The 20,606-nt window shown below is 46.3% G+C and overlaps 1 protein-coding gene across 1 annotated transcript in view; it reads right to left on the bottom strand.

The window, feature by feature from the left end:
* Window positions 1-246: 246 nt before the first annotated feature.
* ak5 (adenylate kinase 5) overlaps window positions 247-20,606 on the bottom strand; it is a 30,508-nt gene continuing 10,148 nt past the window's right edge. Inside the window, exons 6-14 of the mRNA XM_047028325.1 lie at window positions 19,481-19,672; window positions 14,924-15,014; window positions 11,767-11,843; window positions 7,548-7,590; window positions 6,758-6,802; window positions 3,136-3,299; window positions 1,708-1,824; window positions 1,217-1,435; window positions 247-978 (exon numbers count right to left, since the gene is read on the bottom strand). Coding sequence (XP_046884281.1) covers window positions 913-978; window positions 1,217-1,435; window positions 1,708-1,824; window positions 3,136-3,299; window positions 6,758-6,802; window positions 7,548-7,590; window positions 11,767-11,843; window positions 14,924-15,014; window positions 19,481-19,672 — 1,014 coding nt within the window. The 3' untranslated portion in view covers window positions 247-912. The remainder of the gene's footprint in view (window positions 979-1,216; window positions 1,436-1,707; window positions 1,825-3,135; window positions 3,300-6,757; window positions 6,803-7,547; window positions 7,591-11,766; window positions 11,844-14,923; window positions 15,015-19,480; window positions 19,673-20,606) is intronic.

Raw genomic sequence — 20,606 nt, 5'->3', positions numbered from 1 at the left:
TAGCAAGATTTACACTACGGTTATTGCTATTTGATGTGTGCTTACAGACTTGCGCGGATGAATAGGATGAGATCCCTTGGACCGACTGACGGTTTAAGTCAACCCTCAGCCATGTCACAAAGAAAAAGGTGTTTTTTCAACAACAAAAACTTTAGCAAACTGACAGGATCTGAAATCTTGGTCGATCATCTGTAGTTATATTCCAGAAAAAACTCGAGACCAATTTACCAAATAAACTGTCTTTATTGAACGTTAAATATTGGACTTGACACGCAAATAGATGACACTGTCCCAAATGAGAAGCCTGCGGTCAGCAAGATACAGATGAAACACTTTAATTTCATATCATTGCATTAAATTAAACACAAAAGGCAATAAGCTTGATTGTAAACTTTGCATGCTTGCTACAATATAACACATTCTGTGCACGGGAGCATGAGCACACACACACACACCCCTGTCCACTAGCTGGCTGACGCTTGCACGGCAGCAGAGTGGGGAACCCTGTTTTCATACTTGGGGAACACAGCACTTCATCTGAACGATCATATTTCCCTGGTCACACGTCTCTCCATCTGGGGCTGAAGTTGGCAGCAAGTATCACTGAAATCACTGTAAAAGAACAAAACAATCGTACTGTATGGACAGTAAGTTGTTTCCCTGACAGCCAAAATACTTTGGTTTTGTGTCACAAAGGGTTTTGTTACTGTCAAAGACACTGATAGTGCAGGTGGGGATTTTTAAGACATTGAATGAAACATGCGTTGAGCATGTGTCTGTGTTAAGTGAGTCTCTGAACTGGGTCTAAGACTGGGCTGGTACAAAGGGATCAGTCTGCAGGGGTGAGATAGCGTAGTTAAACATCCAGGCCTGTAGGGGGGTGTGGCGAAGGTTCTAGACGGTCTAGAGCCTCTAACAGGAATCCATGGCCTGGCAGATCTGGGAAAACACCTCCTCTGGCATCCTCTCAGCATCAATCTAAACACACAAAAGCACAGTCGCTGACACAAATACAATCAAAAGTTCAAGACAAACTGACACACAATTATACTTAATGATACTTTAATGTTATCATAAAAGCATGGTGTGACTCTGTTCTGTTCCGTTCTCATTTCAATTGACATATTCTCTTTTGGCATTTCATTTACGGGCACATGTTGCGTGAACGCACACTTGTGGCGTGAGCACACACACACACACACATACAGCCCCTCACCTTGTGTAGGAGTTTCCTGTGTTCATAGTGAGAGGCCACGGGCTGGGAGTCAGTGTAGTAGCTGTCCACCCTCCTGTGAGAGTAGCCGTCTCTGTCTCTGTCCCTCTCCCTGTCCGGGTGGAAGCCCAGCCCTGAGGTGGAGCGGGCCCGACACTGCAGCCTGGAGGCCATGGTGTCGGAGGAACACTCCAGCAGCAACACCAGAGAGGGCTCCCCCATCTGAACACACACACACACACACACAACACACACGCGCACGCGCTCTTTATTGAACAACATGGGGGGAAATTCCCAGGCCTATTCACTAATGTGACGCCTGGCACCATAAGTGTACACACAAAGACTCTCAGCTCACAGGAGAGTGGTTTTATCACCCCCCCACCACCCCTCCTGCCCCCCCCCCCCCCTCCACCACCCGGTCTCTCTTCTCTCTCTCTCTCTTCCACCATCCTAGATCTTCTCTCTCCTCCCCCCCCCCCCGGAGTGCTGACCTCGGCCTCATACTCCAGTGCCTGGCGGACGTCTCGAGGGAAGCCGTTGATCAGGAGGCCCCGCCCCTGTCGCTGGGCCGACGCCACCGCCTCACACAGAAGCTCCAGCAGAGTGTCCTAAGCAGCACGCACACACACACACACACACAGTAAAAATCGGGGCTTCTTGTTTTGCCACGTATCCAGAGATTCTACATGACAATTGGAATCCAAAGTGTGACAAAACCAATGACAGATCACAGATAGCATGGTATATGAGCACCATCTGAAAGAATCTCAACAGGCTAGCATTGGGATATATTTCGCCGAGAATATTTCACGTCTCCCTTCACATCTGTGTTGCTAGGCAACAGTTCTGTAACATTTGATCAAATCAATCTCTTGAGTATCTCCATTCCTGGTCTATGTTGCTTACAAGTGAACCTCGCCGGCTAGCCCTGAGGAGAAGGTCTTGGGGGGGTGATGTTAGTGAACGTGACCTTGTCTAATCCTGGAGAACTGTCCTGCCAATGACCCCATGTGGGAAACTGGAGTGTTTATCTATCTTCTCACACAAACACACACACACACAAACAAACACACACACACACACACACACACAAAAAGCCTTTGGCAATAGCTTAAACCCCAGACAGTGGACATAAGGGGACTGTGACAGGCTGTGAGAGCTACAGCAGAGAGCAGAGCAGAGCTCTGGCCTGCTGCTGGATCCTCACTGATGAGCATCATCTTGATGGCAAATGTGCTCCTGTTTGCTTCCCATGAAAGCTCTAGACAACACGGTTCAAATGGGACTGTACTTAAGGGCAGGTTTGTGCACCGACAGGATCCGACACGTTCCCTCTTTGAACCGGGGAGAATGTGAGGGGCATGTCGCATGGTCGTCTGGGAGGCCTTTGATGGGAAATGCCACTGACATTTAGAACAGGCCACTTACATTAAAAAGGGATGCCGCAAGGTGTCCATGGCAACTGGCTCAGAAGAGGACGGAAGCAAGAAACACTGTTGTTATCTCTTTATGACTAGTTACACCCTGAGCGTGGTGAGAGTCATTTAGTTTGTTGATGCAGGATTGGCAGAGGAGCATAGAGCAGAAGCTGTTCACTGAGCCAGTCTTGCTTATTTGTCCTATCTGAGCTGTGGGGGTGTCATTTTTGGATACCGTTTCTAGTTCAGCTGTCACTTGTTTCGAGATAACAGCGGACATGAATGAATGCGTCTCAATGTGTTGGTATCTGGTTGTGCATGTGAGGGTGTGTGTTGGAAAACATAACGTGTGCATGTCTGTGTGTGTGTGTGTGTCTATAACGTTGGGAATCCCAACGCATTCAAGGTCACCTCGTTTGATTCCACGATTGTCATTTGTGAACTCAAACCAAGCCTCGGCTTTGTGTGTGTAGCGCAGTGAAGGGAAGGAAGGTGTCTGACCTCAGGCAGCGTCTCTCCTCTCTCCAGGGCGTCTCGGAGGCGGCGGCCCCTCTCGCTGTGGGACTGCAGCTCGCTGCAGAGCACGTCTCCCGGAGAGACACGACGCAGGCCCAGCCTCTCCTCCAGCCTCTCACTCTGGAGAGCCTTGCCAGAACCGGGCCCACCTACGCACCAAACGCAACCCCACACACACACCCACAAATGAGCAGGCACGCGTGCACACACACACCCACCCACGCGTCCACATTCGAACAAGCCCGCGTTCACACGCCACACAGAGTTCAGAAAGAGTCAGGAGAAAGATCAATACATCGAAGCACAGACATCAGAGTGACTATCGCTCACGCAGGAAAGGACAGGGTGACAAGTGGACAGAATAGGGGGAGACAAAGAGAGAAGACACAGGGGGAGAGACCTTGCAGGATATGAGAAAGAGACATAGAGCAGAGAAACAGTTGACTGGCTGATGACTGAGAGAAAACTCAAGTGGGAGGTGTGAGAGGGAAGGAGGAAGTAGGAAAAAGAACATGAGACGGAGGTGTTGGAGGAGAAGTGCAGTGCTGCTGGAATGTGATCACCCACGTTATCACAGATGTTCATCAAATGTTCCCATGGTTCCTTCTGCTACCTAGCGACCACTACTGGCAGAAAAGACTGCAAACACACACGTCGACACACACCTGCACGCACATCGTCCCACACAGGCACACGCCTACACACACCGACTTTCATACACACAGACCTAAACACATGCCCACACATCTACACAAACACACCCACACCCCCACACACACACACTTGCTTATCCAGCCAGCAGAAAACGACCACCTTCCACCCCCAGCAAAGTCACAGATTACATCCAAGGCTGATATCTGAACTTCAACACATATCGCAGTCAAGAATTTGTTTTATTAAATAACTTACAAAGTCCTCCTCTGCTATGGAAGTGTAGTTTTTTTAGAAGCTAATTAAATTATCTGAATATCCTTTTGTTGTGAAATGGGAGTGGGGGGATTCATAATTACAAGAGCCTATACATGTCCTGAAGTCCAGGGGCCAAATGTATCAAACTCTGTAACTCTAGGGATATTTGTCTGTAAAAGTAGGCAGACGGAGAAAACTGGAAAACTCTGGATGCCTCCGCAGCGTTTTCCCCAGATGTATGAACACTGCGAACGCAACCGATATGACACGTTGGTCTTCATAGATTCCATTGAACTTGTGATTCTCCATTCTTGTTATTTATCCATCTAGTGGTAGCCATTAAAGACCCTAGGAGTAGCCACGTTTTGGAGATATCAGTTGGAGAGATGTCTGCCTTTTCATGAATATAACGGAACTACAATGGGCTGGTCTTGGGGTGCTTACAAGCGCCAAACAAATGACAAATGAGAGGAAAGAGTATTTTAGATTTGAGGTAAAGAGACTCTCCCTGTAAGAATCACGGCACAAGATTTTTACAATTTTATAATCCCTGGGCAAAGCCACTCAAGATGAATGGTGCGTAACTGGTTTGATTTAGAAATGTCAATTTCCCCCCTTGACAAGCAACTGTCAAGAATTATTCTAATCAACATAAAGTACATGCTCAGAAAGCATTGTGTTCATGATGGCTATTCTGACTAATCAGTTGCACACTGTAAAACCCTCCAGGTTAATGTGCACCTGTACTGTAGCACCTTTCCACACAACTGTGACAGGATGTGGAAAATGAGATAAATGTTCCCATTTATAGTCAATGGTTCCTGAGCCGTTAGTAATGCCGGGAGTACATGAGGATTCTAGTGGAAGTGGATAACAAAGCTGCCACATGCAACCCGTGTGTCAAGGTGCTGCTCTGGAAACCGCACAGCATCCCAACACATGGTAATCACATGCAGTACTGTCCTTGACAAGAGCCAAGGTGACAGATGGAGAATCAGAAAGAGAGAGAGAGAAAGACAGACAGAGAAATAGAGGGAGGGAGAGGGGCTGAGAGAGAAAGAGAGAAAGACGGAACACGGCAGAAAGTGTAACTGAGAGATGAGAGAGGGTGAGGGAGAGGCTGAAAATAGATGAGGGGAAAAAGCAACTGGGACTAAAAGAAAGCGATAGAGAGCGACGGAAGGAGGCATCCGCTTTCAACCTGCTCTCTGTCACTCTCTCCCCCTCTATCTCTCGTTCTCTCTGCCGACGGCCTGCCATCGCTCTCATCTGCATTTCAGAGGGCCTCGTAATACGGTGAAGCCAGGTTATACGCCGCCCAAAAATAGACACGGGGAGTGCATGTCTTTGACAGCAGTCCTGTTTGTTTTTTCGCAGGCTCAGAGAGATGACAGGTAGGATGCCCCATCCAGAGACTTGTGACAGCTCACCAGGAGACAGGACATGGATCCCCGACACACCATCTGTGTCCAGGGGATCACATGTGGCCTAAATGTTCTGTGTGGCACCGTGTGGTGAAAATCTGGCACCTAACCTGCTTCAGTTGAATTTCTTTCGGGACCAATGAAGGGAACTGAATTGAGAGTGTGCGATACTGAGTGTCATGATCCAAACCCTTTGAAACACGTTTTGAAGCTTTACGGTCTAGAAATGATCATGAACAAATGAGTGTCTGGTCCGGTGAGGAGATTCTGCGATAAGAGTTTAGTTACAGGAAGATCAGTGGAAAGACCCAACTGTGAGAACTCACCCCATGTGAATTAATCTCAGAAAGGAAGACGGCTTTCAGTAGCCTTGGCCCTGTGCTGTGTTTTTCATGGACACAATGCTGTCCCCATGGATTGGCTCCTTTGATTTCTCTTTCTAACACACAGACTCAACGCGTAAGCATGACGCACGTCACACATTTGTTGGCTTACGTCGCAGATTTAGAAGCCAAATAATAAATAGGGTTATTAGTGATACATAGTGAAGTAATAGTGAAATGGAAACTGTCATTATTCCATACATTCCACACCCCTCACATCCTATCATCTCCCATGTCCAATCCGTCTCTCGCTCTATCGGCTAATTGGAGTAGGGGGGGGGGGGGTGCATAGAAACCATGCTAGACTTCTCTCTGACCAATTTTTTGTCTAACCCACACGCACTATCAAGCGTACGCGTGAATGCACAACAGACACGCACACCATTGACACAACACACACACAAACACACTTTCACACCATAGTTGGAACTGGTGGTGAGAAAAAGCTAAAAGCCTGAGGCAGAGAGGTTGTTTCTTATGACCATGTCTTCATACATCTGCCTGGTGTCTCTGTTCAAAAGGTTTGAAAGAGGAATCACTCTTCTCTACAGTGGACTATCCGCTCAAGTCTTATCAACACATTCTGGAATTCTATCTCTGAATATTTCTCTCCTAGAAATCGCAAGAACACATAAGCAACAACCAACCATCCATCAATAATTCTGTTAATTTGACTGCGTGTTGGAAAAGCCAGTGTGTGCCGTAGAGACAGAGAGAATGAGGCCAGACAGACGCATGACTGACTCCCTGTAGGGGAGACGTGAGTGGCAAAAACAGGGGCTTGTTGAACCCCTACTGTGTGTTTAAGGATTTGCTCGTACATGCATGCAACATGCCTTGTTTGTGTTCATAGAAGAGCACCTTTGGCTGACAGTTGTTGTATATACATACCCATCATGAAGATGACTTTTGGTTTCTTTCGCTCTGTAGAATAACCTACGATTCAGAGGAGAGAAGAGGACACAATCAGATGGGGTATATTCAACACGCTCTCTCTGCCGAGCCCACGAACATGGCCTAACACAGCCGCCTCGTCCGTGTGTCGGGGTCAGAAGCTACTGAGGCCATTTTCCTTCTTTGTCGTTGGTACTAATTGGGTTCTACCTGTCTTCATTCTCTGGCTGGATCAAAAGGCTCATGCAGAGCTGAGCCCAGATAAGGCGTCAGGAGATAAACATCACGCATGCCGACAGGGAGGTCAAACACAACCGAAACAGCACTGTCAATACTATGGCTGCTAACTACCCCACCTGAGGGAGGAATCACTAGATGTCACGGTCTGTCAATACTATGGCTGCTAACTACCCCACCTGAGGGAGGAATCACTAGATGTCACGGTCTGTCAATACTATGGCTGCTAACTACCCCACCTGAGGGAGGAATCACTAGATGTCACGGTCTGTCAATACTATGGCTGCTAACTACCCCACCTGAGGGAGGAATCACTAGATGTCACGGTCTGCGTTCGAATCACGATGAGATGTTGGTATTTGATTGGATGTTTGGATTACCTCGTGACTGGATTCTGTGTTAAATAAGTCGAAGAGTTTCCAAGATGAAAACGATGCATGTTTATGCCCCTGTCATTTAGTACATATTGTATGCTGGCAGCATTAGGGTGCATTTTCAACAGCATGTCCCCAACCCTCCCACACACACGCACACACACTTAAGTACTCACTCTCTGTACATCCTTCAGCATACCCCATCTCTTCCTCTTCAGCCTATCGATGGGAGAAAGGAACGAGGAGGAGATTTCAGTATCTTATTCAGTAAAAACATAAAAAGGGGGATAAACAAACCAGGCTAACCCCCAGGCCTGTCTGTCTCCTCATTACAGTCACAACAAAAGTGACTCAACTCAGAACTAAGACAGAGTGGGAGGGTAGAGGCCCATGTAGCTTAAGATAGAGTATAGAGAACAGAGCCACAGAGCAGACTATATAGAGTATAGAGGAGCCAGAGTACACCATAATAAGTAGAGGAGCCACAGTACACCATTTAAAGTATAAAGTTACGTTTTAGATCAATAAACCCCATTCTGGATCATATACAATGTTCTGCCCAATTCTGAACTGCATCTTTAAGACATGGTCAAATGTATCAACACCTTTCACATGTCACTGCAAGTCTGATCAGAACAACAAAAAACAATACCCAACATCATGTTGAATGTACTCCCTGTTAGCCAAAGTCTTTGTCTGTGTCTCACTTGTTTGTGTGACGTCCTTGACTTTTATAGAGAGTGCCTCACCCACTGCTGTGACAATGATCTCAGATTGACACTAATGGCCCTCCCCGCGGCCTGTCTGACAGGGCGTCTCGCCTCCATGACCCCGCCGCCAGCAGGAGCACCTGCAGCAAAGCCCTGGTCCAACTCCCTCCCTGCAGCCTCCATCACAGCCAGGCTTAGACAAGCAGCACAGTAGGACCTGGGGCAATCCCACTTTAGTCACTTGAGCTAAAGAGCCCCGGATTCAACAAATTGGGGTTTCCTCAGGGCAGTCCTGCTCACGCTGGAACAGTCGAGAGGCGCAAGGCTAAAACAAATGCCCTCAGTGTCAAAGTGCTAAATAGACTGTGAGAAGAAAGACAGGAAATCAAAGAGGGGTTGGTCTCCTGGAGGGCCTCGTCTAACTCCTGACAAATCCATCTGTCTGACACCGATCACAGCAGTTGTCCAGAACGATCAGCTGCCAGGGTTAGGGGCTTTAATGGCTGGCTGTCCTGTGGGGCTGTGGTCGAGGTTCAGCACGTACAATGGGTTTATGGAGTAGAGTTTCAGTTGAGTTTGATGCAGTGGCAGAGTAGAGTCTTAATAGAGTTAGAGATTTGTGGAAAAGCGTTGAGCGAAGTTACAGTTGGGTCGCAGCGTTTAGTGGAGATACTGTGGACTCCGGTCAGTGTGGGGGAGTGGTGGCACAGACTGGGGCGCCAGCGATGAGACAACCTGTCATGTGGGCCCACCAGCTGGTCCAATGAGTCACAGAGAGACAGAGAGTGATATAGGTCCAGAGAAAGATTGAGAGAGCCAGGGAGAAAGAGAGAGAGAGAAAGAAGGATAGAAGAGATGCCAACACAGCAGGGAGCCTGCATACCAACAATCCAACACCCTTCCGCAGCATGCAGCACGGCCTGCACATGGAGGTAGCACACACAAACTAGCTCCGGAGTGTCCAACCACACATCGACGCTTACAGTGACGGGACCAGATTTGCATTGGAGCCAAACACCAATTCATCAACATAACACTGCACATGTACGCACACCACAACACAAGTGAACACATGGGACCATAGACACACTCCCACGCGTGCGCCCCAAAATAAACCCACTTACGGTTCACACGTGTTTAACAAACTGTGAAGACAACATTGTGAGCAGCCAACTACCTTGGAAGAGAAAGTTATACCTTTCATACGCAACAGGTCCTTTATATCGGGCTTCGGTGAGTCATCTGTTTGAACTAATCAAATAAGCATGGCCCTGCCTCTGCGGATATTACATTCAAACCTCTCGACTCAAGCACTTAATTGTCTTTCACTCAGTCAAGTATGGAGGAAATGGTCAGGTGCTCTGCGGTACACAAAAGCATTACTCTGGCATGGAACTTGGGCACACCTTGCTAACAGGCTCTAATATGAGATCACTCAGAGAAATGAATACGAATGAACAGCTTTCATTTGCTCAAGTAGCGCGACAAAGCTAAAGCGAGGGCACAAAGACACAGGCAAACAGCCAGACAAATGGACGAACAGGCAGACAGACAGTGTAATATAGTGAAAACTTGTGTAGGGCCTGAAGGGGAAGAACACTGGAACAGACTTGATGTGTGCTACAATGCCAGGTCAGGACTTTGCTAGTCCTCTGGCCCCACCCTCAGCAAGGCAGAATGCCTCAGAGTCTAGCCTGAATTGTGAGCCAGGCCTCAGCCAGCGGATAGACGCTCGCTTAGCAAGAAAACACTGCTGGAGTGACAGTAGCACATCCTGATTTGTTCTCCACAAGACCAACAGTTACTTTACCGCCTCTGCAACACCCTTCACGGGTATGAAACCTACATTGTGGTACATTAGCGAGTTAAAATTTAACTATTTGATAACTATGATTTAAATGATATGACTCAATGACTTATGTCAGAGGTTTTGCATGCCTTTCCAAAATAGCTTCTCATGAAAGCCTTCTGGAAACAGAAAGCTCCCCTTACAACCAGTTTGTGTCACCGCACGTCAGGTTTGTGACATTCTCATGAACCTAGCATAATGATGCAGGGCCACCTGGTGTGCAGAGGTAAGGGTCCCCATCTGGAGAGAGCCACAGTATGTGCCAGACATGATTAACAGTCCATGTGAAAACCGATTTACACTGCTAGCTACCAAGACATCAGCTGCACAAGCAAGGTACTGGCTCAACATCATCAAACGGCTCACCCTTACCAAGGCTCGCCCAGTATAAATACTAGGAATTTCTATGTAAAAAAAAAATGCCCATGCAAAATTGTTCATTGACGTCCACCGTGACAGGACAACGGTTAGCTTTGTGTGCTGGGGTACTCCATTCTTTCAGAGCGCCACAGACTCCTTTCGTGAGTGACAGTTAGAGAGAGAGAGTGAGGAGTGGGGAGCTGCTCTGTGGGGAGGGAGCCTGCTGTCCACAGGCTGCTGTTGGCTCGCGGTCCAGGGAGAAGAGGTGGGAAGACACGCGCACAGCATCTCCACAAACCCCACATCTGATTCCATTCCAGAACGCACATGGTGACATCATGGCCCGGGCACAGAGACAGGGTCCGGTGGGATTGTCTCTGCCGTGCTCTGATAGAGCTCCGCAGCGCCGCCCGGGTAACGTCCATGCAGACGGACAGAATGTTCAGAGACAGATAGTGAAGACCCGACATGGGGGAGGGGATCTTGAGAGCATTAACGGTAGAGGATTTGATGTGGCAGCTCGGTGGGTTTCACAGGTCAGACACTCTATTTCATTTCCGTTTCTAATCTCCCCTCTGTGGATGACACACACTGGATGTGGTCTCCAGATACAAGCTTTCAGAAGGCGGAATGGGAAGAGGGCAAGAAAATAGAACATAGAAAAAGAGCCTGTATGAAATAAAGAAGGAAGATGTGGCGAGGAAGAAAAGAAGGAAGGAAGGAAAAAAGAATCCTGGAGCAAGGTACCACAGATTAGCATACAGGAGGGAGAGTGTGTCTCATTAACTCCTACTTGGCAGAAACATCCTTAATCTTCACTTATTAGGGCATATGGTCAAACTGACCTCAAACTACTGTAGAAAGACTTAAACGTAAAGAAAAGAAAGGAGAGAAGGGTGACTCAGGAGAACAAGGTAGAGGTTATGGATTTAGAACATTCCAGAAGGCTTCTGAGAAAAGGAGAGCTCAGAGGATTAATAATCTTTGCTGAATGCAGGTCAAATGACCCTCCACCCCATTCTTGTTTACGAACACCAGCGTCATGCAATGGCTGATTCATTTGACCTTTCAAATTTGGCTGCTCAATCTAGGCCCTCCTCCTTTTCAAACTGATAATTTGAAGATTTTCATTATTTTTTGACAGTCATTTTGTAAAAGAAAATGAGGAGGTGGGCTTCCTACTGAGAAAGTAGAAAACTTTGCACTGTAATGATGGTGATTCAAATGCCAATGTGACATTTGATTGTGGCTGTACCCGCGAGTCTCAAACGAACATTATGTCTTCGTGAACAGGATAAAGATTTATTATTAGGTTAGCGAGCTATGTGAAATCCAAGATCATGATGGCACATTTAATCAAATGAAAGAGGTAAACTGTGTTGGGTGATCTTGGAGGAAATGAGTAAAGAGAGGAAGGCGACTGTGGAGGAAGGGACACATGAAGGAGGAGAGGAACGAAGCAAAATACAGACTCACCGGCTCGTCGTATTTACAGGCGACATCTGCAAGGTTGCTGTTGTCTCCCAATAGACTCAGATCCAGTTCACTGGGACCTGTAGAGAAAGAGATAGAGAGACAGATATAGAGAAAGCTAGAAACTTTCTTAAATGCACAATATCGTTTTGTGGGGAGCATGTGGGGGGTGGTCAGGGCATATAACCTGAAAAAACCTCACTTGTTTTCCCTCACTTGCTATTTGATGTAAACAACAAGTGACTTGACATGATGTAAATAAACCATTGAAAGGATTACATCCCCACAATGCCTTTGTCTATTTGAACTGGTGTCTTGACCCGTAAATATTTCTTTTATTACATGCTATTTAAGTACAGGGATATTGATGCATTTGCCCGAAAGGATATTCAGGCATTGATGTTTCTCTTTTTGAAGCTTTCCTTTTTAGATGCTACTCACAAGAATGGATGTTTCTTTAATAAAGAGAGTAGGCTACTTTGATCTCAATGTTGAGGACATTGTATTCGGAAATGTTTTGCCCTGTTCCAATCTCATTGTAAATCAGCTGGACTGATATCTTTTGACAGAAAACATCATGTGATATTCAATTATGCTTTTCCAACGAGGTAACCAACATCCCAGCACTTGATGTTCAATATGGACCGACACAACTGCAACTTCCCAACATATTTCCACCGTGCCATGCTGCTGTTCCATCAAAGATGAACAAAGAACCACCAGCCTACGCCAACCAAGGATGTTCCCTGACTTAAGGGTGAACTATATTGGAGCCCAGGCCTACGAAAGGTTGTGACAGAATCTAACATGCACGCAGCCTCGTCCTTCGCTGTAAAAGGGTCGTGAGTAATGACACCCCACTGCTGTTCCTGTCTGGTCAGCCTCTTGGTTCGAGAAAATGGGTTAGTTACCAAACGCTTGTTGGATCCCAGTGTCAGTAAGTGCTCACATATTAAGAACATGCAGATGTCTCAGCTGGATCTTGTCTAACGGCTACACGTGACATTCAGCCAATGAGAACATTAGCTTAATGTGGCTTGACTGAGTCATATATGGGCTCATCATATCTGGAGATTGTGAGGCTGTCGACAGTATGGCAGTGTTGGTAGGTTTTCTTGCTTTCAGACCTCAGATGGATCAAACACAAGATAGCTCTGTGTCGTCTGCAGAATACGTCTGACTCAACAAAGTGTGTCAGTGAAATCGTCCTCAAGGGGATGATGATGGCAAGGAAAGGGATGATGTCACACAGCGGATGTGGACGTCAGCCAGGGCGTCGTTAGACCCTTTTTACTGGGGCACGTGCCTCAGTATAAATCTGCTGTGCCCCAGTAAAATCAAATTTTGAGTTTGAACAATTTACTTTATTAGTCAGTGCATTCATTTAGACTGATAATCCCAGAAAAAAATTATCGCAGTGTCCCAATCAACGCTTGCAAATTAAAAAGTAGTTTAAACAAAAACACAAAACGATGAATGCAGAATCCATGTTAGCGCGCTAGGGGAGTTTCTATAGCCGAGTAGTGCATTGTGCGCAGCACAAAAGAAATGAATAGGGGCCTGTGCCCCAGTAGAGTTTCATGTCAAACAACGCCCCGGACGTCAACTATTCATCTGCTCCTCGGGCCAGAGGCAGGAAGCTGGGGGAGATGGTCGGGGCCGGAAGCTGGGGGTGATGGTCGGGGCAGGAAGCTGGGGGTGAAGGTTGGGGGCCAACCTTTGGACCATTGTACAATAAGAAGAAATGATTGCTTAGTGACATTGTCTTTATCCTGGATAATTGTGCCTTACTGATCCTGCAAGTTACACCATGGGGGTAATGGTACCATCTGCTATGAAACAATATGTAATTATTCTTTTTTACCTTCATCAAACGATATTTAGATGACTTTGAGAGCCGTTTTACTCGCATTTTTGGGTAGCACTCAATCAAATAGTTTATGAAAGATTGCCTAGCCGTGTGGACTTAAACCTGTGAGTGATTAATTGCTAGATTATTTAGCTAACTGGATTAAAGCATATCCTCTTAAGGGATGAGAAACAAAGCACAAGTATATTGTTGTCTTATATATAATTAGTGGACAAGCGACAGAAGATCAATTTCCTGTGAGGGATTCCATTTCCAGAAGATTTATCTACAATCGGATAGAGAGAGGGAGATACAGAGACGGAAAGAAAGCAAAGGCAATTTGCAGTCTTACTGAAAATGTTTTATGGCCCCTGGAAATTAGTTAATTCTATGGCTTGCTGAATATCACTTAAAATAAAGAACATTTGCCCAACAAGAACAGAGACTTCCTGTTGTTCAGTGAGGCATGTACATTAACTTCATTGTATAGAGGAGTATCGGAACATTAAGAAATCCCTAAAAAGTTGACAAAAAACTAACATGGCCTCTTTAAACCTCTGCTATTGCATATGATACTTTCACCTGTATCTAGCAAAAAAGTAGTATATCTGGTGCTCTACCATTGTCAAAAAATACAGGTCCCTACTGCAATGCTCGTGTCTCTGCTGGTCCAGACTAGGGAGGCCGTTAAGGAAGCTGATTAATTTCATGGCCAGTGTGCATCAATACAGAGGCCTCGTCTGTCAACCCAAAGCTTCATTTATGCCCACGTCGTTGGAGAAGGTCGTCGGGAGGAAAGCGTTGTTTGATGTCTGAAGGAAAGGGACATTTTTTATGCTATCTGAGAGTAACTGCTCCTCTCTGCTGTTATTCATATCCTAATCTTCCCCTGCAGCCCACTGGCAGTATAAACCACCTCAAGGTCTGTGTGATGTGCACAGCCAGAGACCAGACAGTTACAATGTGCTCTGCAAACTCAGATTCCAGAGTTTGTCAAACCAAGTTTAGATGCTGCTATTGGCAGTCAGGATTGATAGTTTGGAGTTTTATACCCATACAATGATCCATCTTGGAAATGTTGACATAATTCGATGGGTGCTGAAGGTTTATTTTTCTTTTGAAATTAATTAATTTGTTAGGTTACTTGAAAACTGGAGTTACTTAAAGGGCAAGCTGTTTTCTTCAATGATTTGGCAGACAAAACAACTAGGAATGTAAATAAATTAACAATTTGACACAGAGAAACATGTGAGCACCTCCTTTAGCCTGGAATTGCTTAATTGTTCAAGTGATGACTAACACAGTTCTTACCAGCGACTGGTTCTTTAGAGGGGAAAAGCTTGTTGTCCACCGTCATGCTGATGTCACAGAAGACCTCCTCCTCATCTCTGTCAGCATCCAACTGGAACACCGCATGAAAAAGAAAAGCTTAGATCTGTTAGTAATGTGAATATGAAAGTTCATTCAAACTTTTATATAATTTTATATGTGGTGAACTGCAATAGCAAGCACAAAGACATGCTGCTCAAACAATATGAGTTGGATTAATTAATTTTGTATTTACCCCACATATGCAGAGCTTCAGTATTAGGAGATAAATTGAGTTCATTTCTATATTTCAATTGGTTTGATTCAAATTTTTCAGCCTGTTTCTCATACTGCTTCCCAAACATGTCCCCAGTGTGAATCCTCCCCAACACACTTAAACGGTAGTTAAAAGGAAGAGACTTCTTATCCTAGCTAATCCTTTGCCATTCAAGCTCTCATCTCACCAATTATCCCACTACTGAAATAACAATGACAGCCACACAATATGCAAGGACATACATCCAGTTTGTTCAGAGAGAAAGTCCGTAATGGCCTCTCCTCTACCTTGGTGACCAGACTGTGTCTCACAGGGTTACAGGACTTCCTCAAGAAAGAATCGGTAAGACTAACACTGAAATCACAAGTGTTTGGAAGGCATTGGAATGACCCCCACTCACCCCCTCCTTCTGCCAACACCTCCACGACTGGTTGCCATGACAACAGAATAGGAAAAGGATTGCCGGCGGACATTCAGTGTGGTGACTCCCCTAAGCCTCAAACCTACAGTCCCTGTTGAAGATCTGTGGAGGGGGGTCATTAGGGAATCAATGAGAAATACTCTGTCAGGACCCCAAAAACCTCCAGGATATTAACCCATCTGGCTAACTGATCTCACAGAGAAAGATACTGTCAGTGTAGCAAAAGCTCTCCTCCTCTAAGCCATTTTTCTTGCTGGGGGCTGTTCTCAAAGGTTGAGTCGAGGCACAATGTAATGCATGTTTTTCATCTAGAGACAGAGTGCTATCATTTGGAAACACAAAGGTATTGGAGTACTGTGTAAGCACTATGCTCGCCGAAATGTGTCTTTTGCTGGAGTATTTGAGCCTGAAGTTGGTGTGGCTGTATTCATCAAATGGGTGAGATCATTGCATTATTTGTGGAAGGTGCGTCATTCCCCTGCCCAATCGTAATTTTGCGAAATAAACAAGAATGTATTTAAATATGCCCACTGCATATGACTGCATATGCCTGTTTATCATAGGCCATGGACAAAATGAAAAATAAATGTAGTACTTGCGCCTAGAAAAAACTCTGAAAGTTGATTGATAGATTCACTCTCCACAGAATTTCTAATTTCATAGGTATAGCAGTACCTCAGTACATTACTGAAGAAGTCTGTGATTCAGTAAAGAGCTCTACCAAGACAGAACTAAGAGTGAATGGCAGCTTTCAAATGCAAGCTAATACTTTGAACCTCTTGGGAAAAGAGAACTGTCAATATTTGATTGATTTGATTGATTATTTGATTGAACATAAATATTAGTGAAGCATACATGCTAGAAATTTGTAAAAGACAGCTTAAAACCTACCTTTTTACCAAAGCATTTTACTCATTTTTGACCTCAGAAGGGTTTTACTACTTGTATTATTTATTTTATAGATTTTATGTAAAGCACCTTGAAATGCAATTCTTGTATGAAATTTGCTATATAAATGAAGTTGTATTATTATTAATAAGAAAATCCTGTGTTTCATAGTAGTAGAGTAAAATACCAGCCAGAGCACACAAACTTACGCTGTCAAGACAATATAACAATTACAATAAATACATTCCTGTTAAAGAACATGCATTATATTTTTATAGTTGTCATGACAACGACACAGTATTAATTAAAAGACACAGTGTGCAACTGCTACAATACCTACTGTAGTAGCAGTTAAGGTACATTTAATTAGCCAATAGCTGGCTGCCACATCCAGAATAAAGCAGGTTGTCCTACAAAGTGATGTTGTTCTACAGGGTCTATAGGGAGGGTATTATGGGATGGGGGAGGATGACTACTGCCGGAAGACCAGATGTGTCAGCTCCACACGTCACAGCTGATCTGATCTCTCTCTCTGCCCTCCGTTCAGTGCTCATCAGAGACCGCCTGCAGCGCTTCCTTTAAAGGGGTTTGCATGGTCTGTCCTTGGTCCTAACATTAACCACTCCAACGGGGGGGGGGGGGGGGGACACACAGGCTTTTGGTCTATTTCGGAAGCACGATGTTCTTCAAAGGGACACGGTTCCCCAGGTCTTCTCTACCGGGACGTTTCCCCAGTCAGAGAGCGCATATAGCGGACCCAAAGATGAGATTCTGCTCAAACTTTCAGGTGGTTACTCTAATGAATCAATCAATTTTGGCCGGAGGAGGCCGGCAACAACTCCAGCACCACGGCCAGCACCACGGCCAGCACCCAGGACAGCACCCAGGCCAGCACCCAGGCCAGCACCCAGGCCAGCACCCAGGACAGCGACCAGGACAGCACCCAGGCCAGCACCCAGGCCAGCACCCAGGCCAGCACCCAGGACAGCACCCAGGACAGCACCCAGGACAGCACCCAGGACAGCACCCAGGCTAGCACCCAGGCCAGCACCCAGGCCAGCACCCAGGACAGCACCCAGGACAGCACCCAGGCTAGCACCCAGGCCAGCACCCAGGCCAGCACCCAGGACAGCACCCAGGCCAGCACCCAGGACAGCGACCAGGACAGCACCCAGGACAGCACCCAGGCTAGCACCCAGGCCAGCACCCAGGACAGCGACCAGGACAGCACCCAGGACAGCACCCAGGACAGCACCCAGGACAGCACCCAGGACAGCACCCAGGACAGCACCCAGGACAGCAGATGGATTCCCCTGATGAGGGAGCACAACTGGCAGTCATTTCACATCAGGGGAGCATAAAAGGGCTGGGAAGCCAGCCACATGGGAGGCAAGGTAGAATCAGTAGAATCAGGAGACAGTAAAATCGGAAGACAGACACTAACAACCCCAAGTTTATGGCCCCACAGGCAGCGAGGCGGAGGACTGGAGCCCAAGCCCCCCCCCCCCTGAATATTTGTATACAAATCAATTTTCAACTGATCGGCACAGGATTGACAGTTCCTTGTCGTAAATATGGACTGTGACAACACCAGACCATCTGAAGTGCTCATGTCCACATGCTGAGTCTTCTCACTGAGTCTTCTCACTGTTCAGCCTCATCGGGTGGCGTGCTTCTCTTTGAAAGGCTCCTTTGTGCACCAATAGCACTACAGCAGCTAATCCCAAACAATGCGACAAGCCTAGCCCTCTGAGGAGCCATTTACTGACTTTAAACCTGTAACAAGAGGTCGGTTTGCAGGGCAGACTCACAGTGTGTGCACTGTGGACAGGAAATCCATAGTTTCTCCACCCAACCATGCTGGGTAATTATTCGTTTAGGCCAGAGCCGATGACCACTGGCCACTTACTAAGAGGAAACTGTCTGGGAAGCAGCAATGCAGACACAAATTGTTCATGGAAAAGGAAGAGCAATCATGAGAATACCTCAATCCCACTTTGCATACATACAGTTTTAGGAGTTCAGACTGGGTGTGTTAAGTGGAAGAATTTCTTTCTTGGGAGAAATAACAAAAAAATAAAAAATAAAAAGTGTGAGAGAGTAAGTGAGACAGAGAGAGTCAGAAAAATTAGGAGTAAGTAGAGCGAGAGCGTGGGAGACAGATGGACAGACACACACAGGCAAAGACAGACAGGGGAAGCATGACAGACAGATTAGGGAGATGGCGTTTTGACGACAGCCGTGAGGTTGTGCGGACTGCCTGTGTGATTACATATTGTTGATCGGCTTGGCATTTCCTCCCCGTTTCTGCTCGCTGCTTTTCATCAAACACTGCACAGTGAACCGGAGAGGAAGGAGCGAACAACCTCTGCAGGTCAGTGAGTGCAGCCACATGTAAGTAAAAATCTGGCTCTGAAAAGACACGTGGCCACACTGCGAATGGCTCTCCACTAGTGTGAAACAGCCTAGTCACTCGTGGGCGGTTTAGATAGACAAAAAAAAAGTCAATTTAGAATTACATTCCTGCGTTGTTGGGATGTGTGCTGTGTATTCAGTTGATTTACGTTGTTATTATGATCAATAATATGTCCAGCATAAGGGATGGAGTTGTTTGGTTTGGTTTTGCCAGGTTGGTTTTGCAGCACAGGAACTGACGGCTGGGATGGAAGGCTGCTATGACTCCATTTGCACCCAAGTCACACCTACCCAGGCTCCACACGTCTCTGCGGCCAACCACAAACCAGCAGGAAATGATGAGGAAAGCAACAGCCACAAATTAGCGCCGTCCCTTCAATCCATTCTCATCACAGCCACAGTGAACGCCGGTGAAATTGATAGGGAGATAGACTTATTAGGGGCAAAATAACTTTGTGTGCCTTTCTGCTGGAGAGGTTTCAGTGCATGTGGGGAATGATAATGCAAATATGTCTCCCCCCCTCTCCCTCTCCCCCTCCCTTCCCCCAACCCCCCATACCGTAACGATGAGGCCTCTCTCCTGGAAGTACTTCACCAGGGGGATGGTGTTCTGCTTGAAGTTGGTCAGGCGGCGCTCCGTGGCCTTTGGGTTGTCGTCGGGGCGACCCTGCTGCTCCGCCCTCTTCTCCAGGCGCTCCTTGAGACGCTGGTTGGTGCACGCCAGGAACACCACCAGGTCAGGACTGCAGATCTGCAAGGGGGAAGGAGTAACAGAGTCAGAGAGAAACGGAACCGGTTGGAATGTGGGGGCACTTTGACTTAGTCCAACTGCCTGTGTGTTTATGTTCTGAACAATATTGGAGCAAGCAGCACCTGGTTTTGAGAATAGCCTTGAAAACTTGACCCTGATGACACTGGTGAGCCCTTCGTGACCTTGCTCATTGATAGTACATCGTGTGATTGTAGTTGCACTCGGCAGGGGATGGAAATGTTGCCTATTCAGTGTGAATCCCACAAAACATCCACCTCAGACATCCACTCACACAATTTCATACAAACAAGTAGCAGTGTGTAAATGTATTAGGCCAACCCTGTCCCCAGAAACTCCAAGTCTTTAATGAGGAACATGAGTCAGCTTCTGCTTCTGAGAAAGGATTGATTGGAAGACACAGGAAGGCGTCTGTAGCCACATAAGTGTCTGAAGAGCTGCCAATCCAAGTTTAGCTTATTGTTCTGCCAATAAGCACCATTCACCTCTAAGCAGATGAAAGTGTGTGTCACAATATAGCATCACTGCATTATTCATGGGAGAACGTACACATTTGGGTCCTGTCTCTGATTCTTGTCTTTAAGATGAGCCTTGTGAAGAGAAACTCTGTGGAGGTTACAGTAGTCCCTTCATGTTCTATTTCCAGACATGCAGAGCCGAAAACAGATGTGAATTGCGTTGCTTTTGCAGCAAATTAGAAAGCTGGGACTTCAATTCTTCAAACAAGGATTTTTGTTTCCATGGCTACCATTTTTCTTTTTAAACCCAATTTTCTCAGTAGGCTTCACTTAAAGTTGTTAATGGCTTTACACACAGAAATAAATCTCCTCTCAAGTCAATTTTCTCATTCGATTTCCAAAGGCGTGCCACTCACGGGATACATTGCTACCATTTCAAATTCATTGGTCACTAACCA

The sequence above is a fragment of the Hypomesus transpacificus genome, chromosome 10, assembly GCF_021917145.1.
Source record: "Hypomesus transpacificus isolate Combined female chromosome 10, fHypTra1, whole genome shotgun sequence".
Taxonomy (NCBI): domain Eukaryota; kingdom Metazoa; phylum Chordata; class Actinopteri; order Osmeriformes; family Osmeridae; genus Hypomesus; species Hypomesus transpacificus.
Note: the sequence above shows the minus strand (reverse complement) of the source record. Positions and strands in the feature narration are given on the sequence as shown.